The sequence below is a fragment of the Danio rerio genome, chromosome 11, assembly GCF_049306965.1.
Source record: "Danio rerio strain Tuebingen ecotype United States chromosome 11, GRCz12tu, whole genome shotgun sequence".
Classification (NCBI taxonomy): Eukaryota; Metazoa; Chordata; class Actinopteri; order Cypriniformes; family Danionidae; genus Danio; species Danio rerio.
The window spans coordinates 13,915,010-13,936,022 of NC_133186.1; the positions used below are offsets into that span (position 1 = coordinate 13,915,010).

The 21,013-nt window shown below is 34.7% G+C and overlaps 1 protein-coding gene across 5 annotated transcripts in view; it reads left to right on the top strand.

The window, feature by feature from the left end:
* The first annotated feature begins 10,371 nt into the window (after positions 1-10,371).
* homer3b (homer scaffold protein 3b) overlaps positions 10,372-21,013 on the top strand; it is an 81,930-nt gene continuing 71,288 nt past the window's right edge. For 2 of the 5 annotated variants that reach the window (XM_073915612.1, XM_073915613.1), the window contains exon 1: positions 10,372-10,774. Coding sequence is in view for 3 of the 5 variants with exons in the window: in XM_068224131.2 (XP_068080232.2) it covers positions 10,735-10,739 (5 nt within the window). In the remaining 2 variants the exon portion in view is untranslated. 5 annotated transcript variants of the gene reach the window in all.

Below are 21,013 nucleotides of genomic sequence, written 5' to 3' on the forward strand. Positions count from 1 at the left end.
ATTCAGCATGTACATTTAATAATGTTAAAGAGGTTTAATGTGGTAAAAACATTGCTGGATAAGTTGGCGGTTAATTCCGCTGTGGTGACCCCAGATTCATAAAGGGACTAAGCCGACACGAAAATGAATGAATGGGGTTTAATATGTTTTAATTAGATTATAAAGCTTTCCATTTTGTTGGAGTGCAGTAAGTGCACTATTCTATTCTGTTGCTTTTGAATGACTGTATTTAAATTTCTGTTGTTTCGTCTGGTGCAAACAGCCGCTTATCACTGCAAATCTTTTCATGCTTTGTGTCGTTAGGACACAAGGTTAAGATGTAACCTGCTCACCTGTTAATGTTCACAATATTTATGTTATTTGCTAATTCGTCACCTTAGAATTATAAGGTTCTATCTGACAGTTTTGTCAAAATTGAGTTATTGACATATTCTTATTAAATGACAACTTATTTACATTATGGGATGTTTTTTTTTTTACAAGTTGTTTACATTTTAAGACTTCTTAATTAAAACAAATGTTACACACATACTGTTTGCTATATGGAATGCAACAAACTTTGAAGCTCAATATCTTAAATTCATTTGGAATACCTTATAATTCCAAGGTGACGAATTAAAAACCACTTCATGTGGAACTCTGAATCTGCATCTCATTTCGGAGTCTGCTACTTTCCACAAGAGGTGGCATTTTAGTCAGGAACGCGCACTTTGAGAGCCTTCCTGACTGACTGAATGAACTACGTGGTTTTCCGCCAAGGCAACCTGGGTTGCTGAAATATAATTGGCTAAAGTGGCATTGGGTGGGTTAATCCCTTGAAATTAAAATCTGCCTAAATTTTTTTTATCCTAATTAATGCCTGCAGAAGACTATAATTAAGAAGAATTAGTTTGAAAAGACAAAGCATGAAGACTTACCAAGCCAAATTATCTATTTTGATTACTGTGCCTTAGAAAATTAATATGACCCAAACAAAGACAGCCTTTTCAGCATGGAACGCACATTTTCCAAACAGAATATCTGACTTTAGATTAGAGGAATATTCACTTAGCATGTTGCTTAAATATCTGCAAACATATTATGTTATTTGTATGCTATAGAAGAGTCAAAAACCTACATATAGCACCTTTTAAAAGCCTAACCTATATACTTTTGAAATAAAAAATCAATACCTTTCCAATAAAAAGTTGCTATGCCTATCAAATGTTTTAGAGGTGGTTTATTTACAGCTGATTTCATTTTTAAATAAATATAATATATTAGATAAATATGCACTTTTGAGAGTTGTTAATGACTTTACTTAATCAGATATGCTGGTAATGTCTCAGCTCTTATTGGACTTGAGTGCAGCCTTTGCAGTAGACCATGGGATTCTCATTAAGCAGTTATCTATAAGTTGGTTGGAAAACAAAGGATGGACATTCTCAGTGAAGTATGCCATATTTTTTTGTACATCTTCATCTATCATTTGTGGTGTTCCTCAGGATTTTGTTTTTGCCGTCTTTTTTTTTTGTATATGATACGTCTGGGTTAAATGTTTTATTTTGTCTTTACATTTATCTGCTAATGACACACAAATGTCTCAAGGGGTTTATCCCAATGAATAAATATCAAATATCAAATGTATCTCCCTCTGAGGTTATGAGAATACAGTGGTTCCTTTTAACCTTTAGCATGCCTGGAGGAGGGTAAGAGTTGGATGTCTCATTACTTGATCCAATTAAACCAAAGTAAACATTTATGTTTGACCTTAAAAGAGGTTCTTTAAATATTGCCACATATTTAAACACATGGTTAGACTACAGCTCTGCTTACAATTCAAATAGTCCCCTTACAGTTCTCTTTGGGTCATATTTTTGAATGTTTTTAGATGTTCTTTTTTAATTGTTAAACAAATCCAGTTTTTTTAGACATCATTAATGTTATTTTAGATTGTAATAATGTTATTCAAACATTTTAGTCTCATGTTATAAGAATGTTCCCCGAAGGTTATTAAAATGGTATTAGAAGATTACATTTACATTTTATTAATGTTCTATGAACTTTTTTTTCTATCTGAATTATGAGAACATTTATAAAGAGCAACTATTGCCCTAAAGACATTATTAAAAAACATTGTTCTAAGACAAAGAATCTTTTAACTTTTTTTTCTTTCTATAAATGTTACAAGAATGTTCCAAAAACATTGTTAATAACATCATGTGCCAACATTTACACAACTTTGAGTAATGTTACCGCGTGTTCTGAGATCACTCCTGTTAGCTGGGTGCCATGACCAACGAAAATCTGAACATTTAGATTAATGATGTGGTTTAGAGTTGCTTTTTTCAAATTAGGTCTGGTGCTTGGTTCTCTAAATATTTTCTTGATACAGTCAAAAAAATATTTAGAGAAGGTTGTTTAATCTTTCATTCTGTATTGCAATTGTCAAGATAATCAATACAGTCAAGGAAATTTTTAGAGAAGGTTGTTTAAATCCTTCCTTCTGTATTGCAGTAATCACGAAAATATTTAAAGAAGGTTGTTTATTCCTTCCTTTTGTCTCGTCATGTTCTGTTTATGGGGTCTTGTAAATCCACCGTATCATACTCAGCTGCTGGTGGATGCTAAGAAAACGTCAACATATTTCTTTTGTTTTGGCTTCTCTCTTTTATTTCTATTTTGTTATTTGGTTTTAAAGCAGTGCATGCGATAGCTTTTATGTGTCAGAACTTACTGCTCCACACCAAGCATCTTGTTTTTTAGGATCAACTAAAAATTTTATTAAAATGTATTAAAATTTTATTAAAAACATTATTACTTCTTGTTCCACAAAGTAATGGAAAGTTTAAAGTGGAGTGGTTGTGGGTCCAAGGCTGTGGAATAGTTTGCCTCATGATTTTAGCTAAATAACACCATCAAATGTGTTTAAAATGAGTGATAAAGGTTATTTTTGATATAAGCCTTTGAGACGTTGGGCTAGTTTTGTTTTTTAAGTTTACACTTGTTTGTTTTTCTTAATTTGATTGTACAGAACTTTGGTCTGTGTAAAGTTGTAAAGTTATTTATGAAATGAATTGAAAATGCATGAATTTCAAATAACCACTGTTCTTTTTAATAATTGTAAAATAAATCAATATTACTTGATTTTGTCACTTGATTGCATTGCATTTCTCGAAACAATTCATACAAACTCCAAGCCTGTAACTTTCTCAAAATCCTCACTGAGGGTTGGTGATTTCTCAAATGAATTTATCACTGAACATATCAGAGTGATCAACATGACAGGTCCTTGTGTCATAGTTTACATGCAGATGTGGTCAGAATATCAGTGTCAGTATTTACATTATGTACATTGTGGCTTTAGTTTTGCTAAAAGTGGATGAAATCAGTACACATTGGGCTGTATGGGATATATTTATTAGCCCCTCTTTCAATTTTTTATTAAATATTTGCCAAATAATTTTTAACAGAGCAAGGAAACTTTCACAGTATGTCTGGTAATATGGTTTCTTCTGGAGAAAGTCGTATTTGTTTTATTTTGGCTGGAATAAAAGCAGTTTTTATTTTTTTAAGAAACATTCTAAGGGGAAAATTATTAGTCTCTTTAAGCTATAATTTGTTTTCCCATAATCTACAGAGCAAACCATCATTATACCAAACCTCGCCTAATTACCCTAACCTGCCTAGTTAACCTAATTAACCTAGTTAAGCCTTTAAATGTCACTTTAAGCTGTATAGAACTGTTTTGGAAAATATCTGGTAAAATATAATGTACTGTCATCATGAAGAGATAAAAAGATAAAATAAATCAATTAATAGAAATTGACTTTTTAAAATAATTCTGCATTCATGTAAACAAGAAAACAATGAAAAGGGAATAATGCAGAATTACTATTATAAATATTGTCAAATTGTATTTAAATTTAAATAGCAGTTTTCAATGTTAATATATATTGTGATAGTTTAATTCATCAGCCATTTTGATGATATAATGATCAAGAAACATTTATTATCACCAATATTTTAAACACATTTTTGTTTTAGTACAAAAAATATGAGAGGGGTCTGGATGCAGACTTGGTGCAGTGCAATGTGAGCTGCATCCAATGCTTGCACCGCTGAGTGATGCAATCTCAGCTTGCATCATAAAGGCTGCCTCCAGATAATATTAAAAAATAGTAGTTCAGTTCATAGGACTCATTTGGTAATCTAAATTGACAGTAAAAACTTTTATGTAAAATTCAAATTGCACAAATGCTGTAATTTGACTATGTAAAAAAGTATTTGTATCACTGATGATGTTAATAACTCTTATTAATGATTGAGCACCAATAACAATCAAAACATTCCAGCAAATTAGCATATTAGAATGATTTTTGATACTGAAGTCTAATAATGATGCTGAAATTTCCATATTGTTGAACTTGGTTTTTTTTTTTTTTTTAGAATATTTATAAATCCTTACATTTCTGGACACTCAAAGTGCTTTACACATTGGGGGAAATCTCCTCATTCACCACCAGTGGATGAAAACCACTTCATAATTATAATTGTGCGCTCTGTCAATAATATTTTTGCCAACTGGCTGTCCATGAGATGTATGTCTGGGCTATTTTAGAGAACAATTTGATCACTGCACAATTTAAAGCTTTCCAATTCCCTTAATTAGATATTCAAGACTCATTGGTGCAATTTATCAAATTGAGACACATTTATTTAAACAAAACAAAACAAAAAAAACTTCTAAATAAAATGCTTGACTGATTATGAGAACTGGTTCTACCATTGCAATAGAGTAGTGTTTCTCGACCACATTCCTTAGATATTACCAGCAATGCATATTTGCCATGTCTCCTTAACCAGGCACACCTGATTCAGATCATCAGCCTATTAACCGAGACTGAAAGACCTGTAATGGGTGTGACAGACAAAGGAGACATCCAAAACATGCAGTGGTGGTGCTCCAGAAACGTGGTTGAGCAACACTGCAAATTCTTCAGCAGGATAGCTCTCCTTCTCCTACTTCAGCACACATCAATGTTCCTGAAAGCAATGAAGGTCAAAGGGCTCCAGGATTGGCCAGCCCAGTCACCAGGTATGAACATTATTGAGCATGTCTGGCGTAAGATGAAAGAGGAGGCATTAAAGATGTATCCAGAGAATCTTGATAAACTCTTGGAGTCCTGCAAAAACGCTCTCTTTGCCATCCCAGATAACTTTATTAAGTTATTTGAGTTATTGCAGAGATGTATGGATGCAGTCCTCTAAACTCAAGGGAGTCATACACCATATTAACTCTTTTTCCACGGCACCATGACATATATACTGTTCATTATTTCTGTTAAGTGACAAGACTTTTGTCTAAGCAAAGTCAGACCTTACTGTCCTAATTAAATAATTAAAAATCAAGGCATGATCAAATCAAATCACTGTTGTTGTCACATTATCTGCAGCGCGTGTATGTACAATGAATAGGTGTACACCTAGTTGTAGGCTGTATTGTTTTAAAGTATGAAATGGTTAAAGTGCAGTGCATGCTACATACTGATGGTGTGCGGTGAGAGGTATGGAAGAGTTTGTGTGAGGTGTGTTAAGTGTTCATCAGCCTGATAGTCTGAGAGAAGAAACTTTCCTTCAGTCGGCTGGTGTGTGACCGGATGCTGCAGAATCGTCTGCCTGAGGGTAGCAGAGAGAAAAGTCTATGGCTTGGGTGGCTGGAGTCGCTAATGATTCCTTTGGCTTTCCTCATTCACCACCTAATGTGGATGTCCTAGAGGGAGGAAAGCTCACCTCCTACTACGCGTCCAGCAGCTCGCACAATCCTATGTAGGCCTTTGCGATTGCTGCGGGTGCTGTTTCCATACCAGGTGGTGATACAGCCAGTCAGGATGCTCTCCACAGTGCAGGTGTTGAACGAGCGGAGGATGTGGGGCTCATTCCAAACTTCCTGAGACGCCTGAGGAAGAAGAGGCGTTGTTGTGCCTTCCTCAGCACTGCGCCTGTGTGAGGAGTCCATGTTAAATCCTCAGTGATGTGGACTCCCAAGAAACTTGAAAGTGCTGACTCTATCCACTGGTGTCCCGTTAATGGCGATGAGGGTGTGTTCTCTCTTCTCTCTCCTGAAATCCACAACCACCTCCTTGGTTTGGCTGATGCTGAGTGAAAGGTGGTTTTCCTGACACCATTGCATCAAAGTGTGCACCTCCTCTCTGTAGACGTCTCATCATTATTGGTGATTAGACCAACCACCGTTATGTTATCAGCAAATTAAACGATGACGTTGGAGCTGTGTTTGGATGTATCATATTTTATTTTGGTAAAATAAGCAAAATCTAGAGGAGTTTGCCTTTCATATTAGCCACCTCTGATACCAAATGATCAACTAGAAGTCAAGTTGTTATTTGTTGTTCCTAAAACTTGGACGCGACAAGACTTTTTTCAGGTAGTGTATTTGCTTAGTTCTTCTTTTTTTGGATGGGCAGTTTATAAAACAACATAGCTAAATTAGCTATATATATATATATATATATATATATATATATATATATATATATATATATATATATATAAATATTATATATAAAACATCAACAACTGATAATGTATCATACAGCAGCAGACTGCATGAATGTACCATATGTGTCCATAATTTCTTTCATGAAGTTCACAAATGACTACAAGATGTGGTGGTTAAAAAATATTTCAGAGAATTTCAGTTCTGATCTGAGAAATGTGAAGAGGCTGAGAAAAACTGTAAGTCACACTTTTTTTTCCCACCACTTTTGATAATAACAAGAAAAGTTTCTTATGCAATAAAGCAGCACATTACAGTCATTTTCATAGCATGACTGAACATTATGAGTAACCGCTTTGCCTTCACATTTAAAATTAAAAGTTATTTAAATTGTGATATAATATTTCACAATATTATGTTTTACTGTATTTCCTATCAAAAATACAACAAATTTATTTGATGCAAAGTTTGAGTAGACACAAAAGACACATAAAATGGTGCTTTTATAATGATATTTCAAAATGAGATGCCTGTTTAACTACTCCTTAAAAGCTTAAAAATAACCACATACACAAATATTACAAATTTATATTATTATGTGTAGAGCATGTCACTTTATTGTTTCATTTTTTTATGTTGTATGTTCACATTATTGTATCATTATACATAATTTCATTTGAATGATCTGCATGAGTTAATCAAGAGACTTTACTTTAGGTGTTGGTGCCAAAGTGAGACGCTGCTGCCCTCTGGCTTCACCAAACTACTGCTGTTTTTGTATTTCTCTTTGATTCACTGTCTTCCTGCTGACACTGTTTACACTGCATGTGGTCAGATTACTCTTCAGCATACACAGGAATGAATCCCAATTAAGATCTTTACCTTCCCAGTGAAAAAAGTAAAAGAAAAACTATGTATGTACACTGAAGAAGAAGAAGAAAAAAAAAGGAAAAAAAAAAATCACACACATCATTAAACTTGATAGTGAAAATGAAATTGAGATAGCATAAGGGTTTTTACATTTGTAGTGACAAGCTCTTGAGTTACCATGGTAACTATAATTTTCACAAGCCTATGTGTTATTGCAGCTGTTGTGTTCTGTATATTTTCATCTGTAACCACTCTCTGTTATTGTAAATCTGTTTATGACTTGGCAATATTGCAAAAGTATAGATAGATAGATAGATAGATAGATAGATAGATAGATAGATAGATAGATAGATAGATAGATAGATAGATAGATAGATAGATAGATAGATAGATAGATAGATAGATAGATAGATAGATAGATAGATAGATAGATAGATAGATAGATTTTAGATTTTTATTGTTTTTTTAGAGACTGAAAACATTAAGTGATGAAGTGTTTCAGGTGTAATTTTGTCCCGTTCTTCCAGCAAACAAGTCTTAATGTGTGCCAGTTCAAATTGCACCACACATTCTCTGTTGGAAACTGGTCGGGACTGCAAACAGGCCAGGCAAGTATAAAAGAATGCAGCATATTGTGCACTAAAATTTAGATGTACTTTTTTAGCAATAATCAGGCCCATAGCCAGGGTTTTGGTGGTTCGAAAGACCCAACTGCCTACTGACAAAGTCCAGAATTGACTCCCTATATGAGTTTGTTTGTCCCTTTTTGACTGTATGTCATCATAAGTTGTGAAAATAACCGATAGAAGAAGGCTTTAAAACCAATTTAATTTAATTATTCAACTGGACAATTTCTGACTGAGGAAATGAGCTTGCCGGTTTGTTATTTGCCTATAGGTAGGGCCAGACGGAATGTGGACATTTTTTGCTATTTCTGCGCAGAATTTGTTAAAAATCTGTGAATTTATGCAGAATTATATTGGGAGTGTCATAACTAAAACCTTCATTCATTAGTTCATTTTCTTTTTGACTTAGTCCCTTTATTAATCTGGGGTCGCCACAGCGGAATGAACCGCCAACTTATCCAGCATGTTTTTACGCAGCGGATGCCCTTCCAGCTGCAACCCATCTCTGGGAAACATCCACACACACACTCATACACTACATACAATTTAGCCTACCCAGTTCACCTGTACCTCATGTCTTTGGACTGTGGGGGAAACCGGAGCACCCAGAGGAAACCCACGTGAACGCAGGGAGAACATGCAAACTCCACACAGAAACGCCAACTGATCCGAGGCTCGAAACAGTGACCCAGCGACCTTCTTGCTGTGAGGCGACAGCACTACCTAGTGCGCCACTGCATCGCCCATAACAAAAACCTTAATATATGAAAAGTAACTTTTTAACTTTTTTTTTTAACTTTAGACTACAATGCAAATCTAATTAGATCCACTTTAGTTGGTAAGCAAAGCAAGTCTCTCCTATAATATCTCTACTAAAAGACAGTTATTAATATTATTTAGAAACTGTATTGTAAATAAATCATATGATTATTTTCATATTAGTTAATATTATTACTCCAATTAATTAAAAAAAAACTTAGTAAATATAAATTTACACACATTTACAAAATAAACAGAATTAATGATGGGCTAAAAATCTGTGGAAATCTGTGGAATTCTGCAGCACGGATTCCATATGGACCTACCTATGGGCTACAGTTTTTAACTTAAAACAAGTTACCAGATTCCTAATTTTTTTTTTTTTTAAGTGATGGATGACAATAAATTTGTGTTTTAAAAATAAGCATTGTTTCATATTTCTTTGTTCAAAATATTTAATTTAAAATTAAATATTTACATTTGTAAACAAACACTTTGAGGTAAAATAGGATTGATAAGCATTTTGACAAAAATCTGACAAGCTAATCCAGCAAAAATGCTTCAAATGTCACTAAAATACAGTATTTGAACCTCATAATTTAATATAAAATTAAGTATAACTGCAAAAAGGTACACTTTTTGAGAAAAAAAAGAACCACCTTTTTCATCAAGCTGGCTGCAGGCCTGTTAATGGAGAGCCGTCACAGGAGTTACCTTTGGGGCACTTACACAACCCCATGACAGATGCTGGAAACCTAAAATACCGAAAAATACCTGAAATACTGATTCATCTTACCACAGTACTAGTTTCCACTGTGCAATGGTCCATCCCAGATGCCTCAGAGTCCAGAGAAGTCAATAGCGCTTCTGGACACTGTTAACATTAGGCTTCCTTTTGCCACAGTGAAGTTTTCACTGGCATTTGTGGGTGTAACATTGTGGTGTCTGACAAAGGCTTGTCAAAGTATTCATGATCCCATGTGGTAATATCTCTTATAGATGACTGACAATTCAATATGCAGTGCCACCAGAGGGATCGCCTGAGGTATCTTTTATTTATGGTATGCACTGTTGCAGGTGAAATATCCAAATGGGTTTCTATCTTTCTTTGAGGAACATTGTTTTTAAATATTTCAATAACTTCTCTCATGGACTTTTCTGCAAACTGGCGATCCTCAGCCCATCATTGCTCCTAAAGACCTACTTTTGGTGGATGCTGCTTTTGTACCAAATCATAATTACAATCACCTGTTGACATCACCTGATTCAAATCACATCATTATTTAACCAATATACCTGGTTATTAGCCATAAATTGTTCCTGTACAAACTATTTTAAATGTGTTGCAAGAACCAAAATTGGAATATGTGTTTATTTTAATGATAATAATGATAAATAATAATAATAATAATAATAGATAGATAGATAGATAGATAGATAGATAGATAGATAGATAGATAGATAGATAGATAGATAGATAGATAGATAGATAGATAGATAGATAGATAGATAGATAGATAGATAGATAGATAGATAGATAGATAGACAAGCTGCAACTCATGGCCAGCAGGGGGCAGCAGATAGCTCGGGTAGGTTAATGTGAGGGAACACTGTAGTATTGAGGGGTGCAGATTACTTGAGAAATTTGACCATGAGGACTCGACGCGTTGCATCAGAAGCGCGCTGCTGTTTCTTGCTTTTCAACAGTATGGAAATAGAGAGGCCGCTGGAGAGCAACTAATAGGACTATGAGGACGAGAAATCGGGAGTCAACAAAGACACTAGACAAAGGAGAGCTCCCTTTCTATAAAATCACTCCATAACGGAGCAAACAAAGCACGACAACTGTTTTGACACTTCCATTGTTAAGTGGTTATCGCCATTTAAAGGACACGGGACTGGACTGGACTCAACTCGCTCTCCGTGGATCAGTTGGGAAACAAAACTGGAGTCTTGAAAATCCTCTGATTTACTTCTGTGAGAATGGGGTGAGTTCGCTTTCCTAGCAGCTTTTACTACAGATGTGAGAAAATCGACGACGATTGGTTTTGAAGAACGCAACTAACCTCGTTTTGAACATTTAGAGTTTACATCTGTCAGCGTGGTACAGTTGAAAATGCTGAGTAACTTTAGTTTGGAGCAGTATTTTTTGGACGGCGTAAGTTTGGAAAGGGAAAACGCGAGCTCACAGTCCGGTTGTGTTTCGAAATCCACAGCGCTGTCTAACTAGACTACATATTAGGGAGCTTTACAACCCCTTCAAAATCAGATGAAAATTGTCAAAAAATCTCTTACCCAAAAAGCAGCACGTGACCGCAATGCTGGCAAAAGTGCTGTATTTACTCGCTGCACTCCTGATCTCTAACGTTAGGTGTTATGGGATTTAAAAAATCTCATTCAAATAACAGTGATTTCAATTAGCATCGTCTTAATTGTTGTAAAATAATACATTATTATTATTACATCGACGAACTGTTTTTGGAAATTAAATAATAACGTTACGCGTGACACATCGTGACCTATTATCTCTTTTACAGTACATTTATCAAATAAACTATGTACAGTTAACATATATAATGACTGTATGAAGAATAACATTGTAATTGTGCAGATTTTGTTTTTATATCTTGAAAAATATATAAAAACAACATAGTTTACATATTTATTTTTTTATCTTTAAAATATGTATTTTTTATATAAACTAGTTGGAAAGAGGCAGGTATTCAGAAAATGCCATGGTCTGTTGATCAAAGATTTTCATATGAACTGCTTTAAGTCAACATTTAATGAAAAAACAAATCACCATTCATTTATGTCACAACTTGATCTTCCGGTGAAACAACAGTTTTCTGGTGATGATTAACGTTAGTGAACTTCTCAATGATTTAGTCTATACTAAACTTTGCTCCTTGCAACTGTAAGTTGTGATATCAATGTCTTGCCCATGCTCCTGCATAGAATCCATACATCAGAAACAGTTATTTCATATGTAATTATATTTTATTAATTTATTCTAATTAACTAGCAATAATCATTAACCAGTTTTTAAAACTGGGTAGTACTGATGCTTGATACCACAGATTGCCTTCACGATTCGATAATGAGTAAAATTCAAGCTGGTATCGGCAACTTCAATCCAATATTTTGTGCAAATACACGTGTGTAACAAATGTAAAAAAATGTAATGTATCTATGTATCTATTTGCGAAATCGAACTTAAAGCATGAAGATCTGGTATCCAAGGTATTGAAATTTCACATGACTACTGGGTAGGAAAAAAATACTCCACAATTGGTCACAGCAAATTTGTGGAATTGGTCAAAGGTTAAAAAATTTATCTTAATTAAAGAGTCTGCCATTATCTATTTGTATGTAGCTAATAATAATAATGACAATAATATAAAAATGCATTAAATATATTAAACATGTTAAAACTTGGGTAGCAGTGTTAAATAGTTGAGCTTGATATATGTGATTAAACTGAAAATTGTGATAACTGAGACAAAGTCAGGTGTTTGTAGGCCTGGGACGATAAGCGATATTATATCGAATCGCAGTAAAATTTATGTCAATTACAATGATAAGCTTTGGACTTTTTTTGCTCATAGAAAAGTTAGTAATAAACATTTATACAAAAGTATTTATGGGTATAAAGCATCTGTTTTGTGAGAAGTGCTCCTCATATGATATGTAAACGACCCGTACAGCTTTACTTTGACATTTCCTTGAACGAGAATGACATCAACTGAAACTTTCGGTAGTACACCACGCCCACCAAAAGGGTAACGTTTTAAATAACGCTTTCCGCTGCAATGTCAGTTAATAAGCTTGCGCCCTTACATTTTCTGGAGAACTCAAGCTGAAATGGTTGCTGACTGAAGTGGTTGCTTCTTCAAAATTGAAATACAGACATTACTTTGATTTCATTGAGCATAAAAACTAAAATATTGCTGTGGAATGCAGTCCATGTCTTGTTTCTATAGACCTCAACCAGCAATTTGTTCAAGCACGTCAATAGAAAGCATTCTATAACCAAGGAGGACACCGATGCCTAAAAACACAGCAGTTTAACTCTGCTTAAACAGGCTAAATTGATTTTTTTGTGCTGGAGTGAAGGAATCTTCTGAATGTGAAGTAGAATCTTCTGAATGTGCGTAGCTGCTTATGGTACCATTCACATTGTGTCTTTTGGGCGCAAACATTCGTTATTTCCAGTGGAGGTGCGCAGCTTGCGCAAATACTCAAAGCACCTATTGCTTTGACTCGCATTTTCCAGGCACACCAGTTGAAAACCGTGAGTCCCTTGACAATAACTGATCGATCAGCTTCATGCTTTGTATAGAATATACACATTTCGGAAGACTAGTAATTAGACAAACTCAGAACACCCAAAAACTGCAGTGCTTTTGCATACTATGGATGTCAATGGTTACAGGTATCCAGTTTTCTTCATGTCTTTTTTTGTTCAATAAAAAAAAAGACAAACAGGTTTGCAACAAATGAATGATAAAAGTTTTTTAAGTTTTGGCCAAACTCTATTGAATATGTCAAGCTACTGTGTTCAACCAATTGTGATGTTTTTCAGGGATTATTAAATTACTGAAAGAGCTGCAGTTTAGCCTTTTTATGTTGTATATGTTTTAAAAGTAACTTTAAAGTAATAAGTAATCTGAATAAGTTAACAAGTAATCTGATTAAGTATTCAGATTACTTTTTACATGAAGTAATTAGCAGGGCAAGATGGAATCTGTGGACGATTTTTGGTATTTCTGCAGAGAATTCTGGTAAAAATTAGCAAATTTCTGCGGAATTGTTTGGGAGTATCATAACTAAAACTTTAGTATGTGCAATAAAAAATAATATTGTTTAAACTTTTATTTAATGTTTAAAATGCAAATCCAAATAGATTCACTTTATCTGTTAAACAAAGCAAGTCTCTTATGTAACATATCTACTAAAAGACAAAAATATTACTGTACAAACTGCATTGTACATAAATCAAATGTACATTTTCATATTAGTCCATAATATTACTGTAATTAATTTAAAAACTGAATATAGATTTACACACATTTACTCAAGTAAATAAACAAAATTAATGATGGGCTAAAAATCTGCAGAATTCTGCGCATGCAGATTTTGTGTGAGCCTAGTAATTAGTAATATAATCAGATTACAATTTTCCAGTTGTACTCAGTAATTTGTAATCTATTACTTTATTACTATTACTAATCTATTACTATTTACTTTTTTTTAAAGTAACTTACCCAACACGGACTCTGTATATAAACTATGCTCCATCTGAAAGCACCTGCCTTATGTTTACTGTACTACTGATGACAGATATGGAATTATAATAAAATGTGCATGAATATTGCCTTTGATTAATCGCCCAGCCCTGGATGCTACACATAAGGAGTTCATATGTCACCTCATGAAATCATCATAACATATTCATTTCACATCAGTAAACTTTACACATGTCTGTTTGAAGTTGCATGGCAGGCTGGCTTTATTGACACGGATTCACATCCTCCTCTTCTGAGCTGATGAGAAAAACTAACAGAGATTGACTGTTCTGAGACGGGCTGGAATGGCACTCTGTAAATACATTTGGCGCTATTGGAGATTTCCTGGTAATTGGGTCAGAGGATCGCGTAAACCAAATGTGAAATTTCAGAACAGCATGCTATTGCCCAGCTGGTGACTTCTTAAATGAAAAATAAACTGGTCTCTCTTTTTTTTATTCTGCTTATTATGTGTATAATTTCTGAATTTGATCAGGTCTTTCATCTTTGAAGAATAAAAATATGCTATATGGGGTCTTGGGAACAATCCAGGGGGGTGAGTCTCTGAATGAAGGTCTTGGCTGGTGTTTAAAATGTAGAAGAGACCTTTTTATATACACCACTGTGTAGCAGAAGTGCTTGATAAACAGTCTTTCCTGGAGCACCTGCACCACCTTTACCAGAGCAGTTCTGTCCTAGATGTCCTTCCCAGAATGCCAGAGTGATTAAGCATTACCAAAATGTCACTTTGGCCTCTGGAGCTTTAATTCCGGAAAGATTGATGGACCCAGAGTTTGCTGTGGAGCAACACAGATGATACAGGTGTGACCTTCAGGATTGTGTGAACAGGGCTGATGTGCCAGAGGAAAGCCTAATGCGAATCTGATTTCTTCACTGTACTGATGACTAAAATTCAATACGAGATTACCTGCAGAATGCAGGTTAACCTCAGACCATCACATTCTTGCTGACAGGGAGAAAGTTCATAGGAAAAGCTACATAGTCTTTCCTTTTTTGCAAATACAAAGGAAGATATTTTGAGAAATACCACATTTACTTGTACGCGTTTTTGTCTTTCTGATTAAAATAATTCCAATTGAAAGATTTGGAGCGGTGTTTACATGAGATATATTCCAATGCGGTGTTTAATGGCCTATTTCCAGTGAGTGGTACGATACGGTATGGGTAGGTACTAGGGGTGTAACGATTTATCGTTGTACGATTTATTGCGATGCAAAAATGTCACAATATGCATCGTGGCGTTATGACGATTTGATTATGATATGACGTCCGTTTTCTCTTATTAGTTGAGCTGTTTGCACGTGAGCTACGTTCCACCTGCTGTCGCACGTGAGTTCAGATTGCAGCAGCAGTAATGTTAGCAGACCAAGATGAGCAGAGCTGAAATAGAGGATGGCCCATCCTCTCAAAATCAGACGTCTGACAACATTTCGGTTGTACAGTCATTGCTTTAGACTCGTCCGCTTTTTGACACGCATACTGGGTCAAACATCCTAAGTTTTAAAGTCTTCACAGTGATTTACATACTTTGCACAGCAACAGGGATACCTCCCAATGGTGTTGAAAGAGTCACATACTTTATTTATAAGGTACAATTCACTCTAAAATATCATTCTGTCTTCATATAATGTTCCCGCCGCAAAATCACACATGACGTGAGCTGACCGTGAGCTGTTACTACAGAGGGTGGACTTTGATAGACGCGCGCGTATGGCAAGCCGTTTTAGCATTTAAACCTTTGTTCTGACTATCCATAAATATATTTAGAGATATCTCTAATCATATTTTGACTAGTCATTATTATAATTCGACTAGTCGGAATGACAATTAGAGATATCTGCAATTACAATTGTACTAGTACGAAATCAGATTGGAGATATCTGCAAATATATTATGACTAGTCATATTCCTCCATTGACTTCCATTGAAAAATATTTGCAGATATCTCTAAATGAGTTTTGACTAGTCACAATTGTAATTAGAGATATCTCTAAATGAATTTAATTAAATATGAATTAAATAACTGGCACACACAAAAAAACGCAAGTGACCAAGCAAAGCCTTAAGCTCTTACTGTTAAATTCAATTGAATAGAAAGCTTTTTTTTTTGCACCTTTACTTAAATTGTTCCTTAATTTTGTCTCTGTCATTTCAATAATATTTTTAAAGAAGTTTTTAAATTGTTTTATTTTCCAGAGACAGGCCTGTTTAATTTATTTTCTTAAAGAAGGTTCCGTTTAACAAGTTGAAACAAAAGAAATACATAAAAAATAGTTTACTTGGTAAAATTTGCATTTCAGTTTAATTTTCAATTTTTATTCCAAATATTGTGATACATATCGAATCGTGAACGTTATATCGTGATACACATCATATCGTGAGCTGAGTGTATCGTTACACCCCTAGTAGGTACGCTTTTATATTGTTTCCAATATTGTTGGGCGATATACGAAATTTTTAGAACTCCATATCGTCCCCTTGTGAGATCGCCAATACACAATACTATCGCATGGTGGCACGGTAGTGTTATGTTAAGTGTATATATAATATATTTGATTATTATATTTAACCATATCTAAACATATTTAATAACCATTCGGGTAATTTATTATTATTTTTTTTAAACTTGATATTGGATAATAATTCAAACCAATACAATTCACTGCGCTCTTACAGCTAAATAGGCGCTGACACTAAAATTATTTCAAACAAGACTCGATGTAACAGTGTGGTGCGGGACAGGATTTGACTTCGGGTTCATGCCGTTATCCTCGGGCCATGGGACTGCTGCAAAATGGATATAATATACATGGATATGGATAAAAGCAAATTAAATTATATTTAACTAAGCAGGAAAGAAACAAGGATGCATTAAGGTCATTTCAGACAGTAGGCAGATGAAGGACTCGCTGCCCGCACGTGTATATGTGGTGAAGTTTTCCACGTTTTTGTTCAGTTAAGCGAAGCGCAGGCGGCTTCAGGCCTAATCATCACTAAAGTTATCATCAACAGTGTCACATTTGTATTTGCTAAGATCTAACACAATGTTTCGCTTGGCATATGTGTTTTCTGATAAGAGTTTCATCTTAGACATGGCTGCGGCGAGGCGGCAATAGCATATTGCTCTAATATTAAATAGCCTCTTTGACCTAAAACTTTTTACTGAGCTCAGTAAAATGTTCTTTGATAAGTTATTAATAATCTGTTCAATAATTCTTTAATGCCAAAACTAATGGTAAAAACAGATTTTAATTTAATTTAGTATAGGCTAGTTAAAATAAATAAAATATTTTAATAGCTTCTATAAATAAACATAGGCCTAACATATTTTTAAATTATTAAAGTTTTTTTTTCTAAAAAATGCACATGTCCGTGTTTATCATTCTATCGAATTAAACACAAATAAGACATGTATTTTTCAGATAAGACATGTATTTAGAGGAGCAGTCAATGCATGCACTAAAAAAATAGGCTATATGTTCCCTTAAAACTTAAACAGGCTATTAATAATGCATATAAAAGATAAATAGCTTTTTTTGTGAAAGCAAGAGAGAATCTAGCGGGAGTGCTGTTAAAGGAGTCTCAAATTTTCAACGACTGCAACATGTTTTATTCCAGAATATTTGAGCTGGTTTCAGAGTTCTTCTTCGTTTGTTTCATTTTTGCAAATTGTTATATTTAACTTGTTTGTTAATTAAATCCAGTTTTGTTATTTGGCCTATTATTTTTATGCAACAAAGTTGCAAACTAATTTGCTATGAGATGTGGCTGCGCCCTCACATGCAGCTCGTTCTTCAGCTGCTGCTGCTGCTGAGACATAGAGAGAGAGCAATCGAAATAATTCATTTTTGTCTGAAAGTGTTGGTCAGGTGATGTTAATGTAAGCAGCTAAAGCTGTCATTATTTGTAGTTAATTTATTATTAATGATGATTTTAAAAAATAATAATACTATTAATTTTATTGCAATATTGCAATTAAAACATGTAATAGGTCTACATTAGTGCAAAATGAGCTAAATATTGTCTTTAAAATCGTCATAGGTTTCAGCTCTTGTCGATAACTTTGCCTATCGTAGAAACACAAGACTATAGTCTATCGGCCCAACCCTAGTTTCCAATGTCAAAAGTTACCCAAAAGCAAACCATACCATAACACTTTTTGGGGAGAAAAGAGCCATGGTGGACCCAAGCTCAAACAAAACTTGTCGTCGTCTTGATGAACAGCTAAACAGCCAAAAGAATAATAGAATCTGTTGCGTGTCCTGTTGTTTTTTGCCATCTAAAAGTGTGGGTGATTTCTCTCTCTCTCTAGAGAGCTCATGTGCGCTTGCCGTGCATCTATATTTAAAATCACGAACTTAAACTCATAATAACAATGTGCGTGTGATTATTAAAGTGCTTCTGACATCCGATCCTTTCTGAAATGGACAAATGTCAGTGTGTAGTATAAAAAAACAAAGGAGCAAATTATTTTTTATAGGGCTGGGCAACAGAATCGGTATTAAAAAAAAAAGATTCGATATGTGTCGAAATAAAGTACTGTAGTTTCAAGAGATATAGTTTTTAAGAGTTCACAATCATTTGATGATTGATTATAAAGCTTGTTTGGCATGCTGTTCCGGGAGAGAACCCTGAGCTCATAAGATCCTCGAGCCCGGGGCTTCCTCCTGTTTGCAAGCCGAGAGGGGAGTTTGAGCTCAGGTAGATCTTGAGAACTCCCCTGCTGTAGTAGCTATTGAACAGATAGTGCTCTTAAGATATAACTACTTACTAGGAGCATATCTATGGTGCTGATTTGGATTAGTCACCTAACTTAAGTTGCATGTTTTTGGATGGTGGGGAACCCGCGGGAAACCCATGTGAGCACAGGGAGAACGTATAAACTTCGCACAGAAACGTCAGCTGACTTGGTAAGAACTAGAACTTTATTGCCGTGAGGCTACATTGTTAACCACTGGGCCACCCATCTAGGAAAGAAGGAGGGGTAGGGGTTAGGGCTGTGCAATTAATCGAAAATCCGATTTCGATTTCAATTATGGCTTCTAACGATTATGAAAAACCATTAATCGAGATAAACGATTATTGCATCATATACCAAAAGTGCGAAAGACCGTGTGCTTATGTGTGTGTGCAATGTGCACACGCATAAGCATGCGGTCAGCATTCGGTCTCATTCGCACACTGAGACGAGCAGAGGAGCGCAGAAATTCTGCCGCCTGTTTTATCATTAATCAAATGACGAGAACATCCCTTACTGCTCTTGACTGAAGGATTTTTGTAGCTAAAGTGTTTTTCTTAGGGTGAAGATGCTTAAATCACAGTTTGTTTTTATTTTTTTATTTTATTGCATTTATTTCTCTTTCCATTGCAGGGTGGAAAATAACTGTATGTATGTATGTATATATGTATGTATATATATATATATGTGTATATATATATATATATATATATATATATATATATATATATATATATATATATATATATATATATATATATATATATACACACACACACACACACACACACACACACACACACACACACACACACACACAGTTGAAGTCAGAATTATTAGCCCTCCAGAATATTAGCAACCCTTTTCCTCCAATTTCTGTTTAATGGAAAGAAGTTTTTTCAAACTTATTTCTGAACATAATAGTTTTGATATATCATGTCTAATAACTGATTTGTTTTATCTTTGCTATGATGACAGTATATAACATTTTACTAGATGTTTTTCAAAATACAAGCATTCAGATTAAAGTACAATTCAAAGGCTTAATTAGAGTAATTAGGCAAGTCATTGTAAAACAGTAGATTCTTCTGCAGACAATCAAAAAATATATTGCTTAAAGGGGCTAATAATATTGACCTTAAAATTGGTTTCAAAATATTTAAACCTGCTTTTATTCTAGCTAAAATAAAACAAATAAGGCTTTCTCCAGAAGAAAAAAAAATATTAGAGGAAATACTGTTAAAATTCTCAGGAGCTCTAATAATTTTGACTTCAACTGATAATCGTTTTGAATAATCGTGATTACAATTATGACCAAAATAATCGTGATTATGATTTTTTCCAAAATCGAGCAGCCCTAGTAGAGGTGGAAGGGGAAATTCTACAAAATGAGGATGGCTGTTATATGGAACTTAGAATATTTATAATGGATTAGGAATCGTCTTATTGATGAATCGTAAATTGGATAATGCAAGACCAGCAGCACCAGCGAGACCTGCAAAATTAGTTTAGAAATAAACTTCACTTATTAAAATGGGGCTGTTGAGGGCGCCCCATGGAAGCAGTGCCAATAAGCTTAGGGTTCAAGTTTGTCATTTCCAATGAATTCGTGTGACTTGCATAACATGCATATGGGAGGGACGCGCACATGTTGTGCAAGTGGCGTGCACGTGAACCACGCATATTTTCTGCATCTAGTTGAGAACATTTGAGCTTTTCTGAAAGCCGCAAGTGCACCATGATTCATTTACGTAGAACTAACCAATCTGCTTTACACTTTGTATGGAATATACACGTTTCAATAATAACGGCAGACTAATTACCTCAGAGAAACACAGCGCATCCAAACACTTTTACTCGATAAACTTGCATGCTTCAGCAATGATTTGTCCTTTTGTCATCCTCTGAGAATATGGTTTGGTCACCTACATACGAGAAATGCCAGGGGAGTGTGAGCGCAAAGTCCATTGTAAATAGTGCAGGAATCTGCGCTTGCTCTCGTCACTTCAGGTTAGATTAACAACACATGCTAAAATGAGTGCTGTATTGCAGCAGTAAAGAGATTGTAAATAAAAAGGATGTAAGGATGTCGCCTAGGGTGGCTTTTTGGTTTCTTTAATTGTTCAACCTAACCACTAGCTCCCCATCTGAAAGATTTTTTTAGCATATTGGTGGTAATTAGGCTTGAGCGGTATGCAAATTTTGATACCGTCAA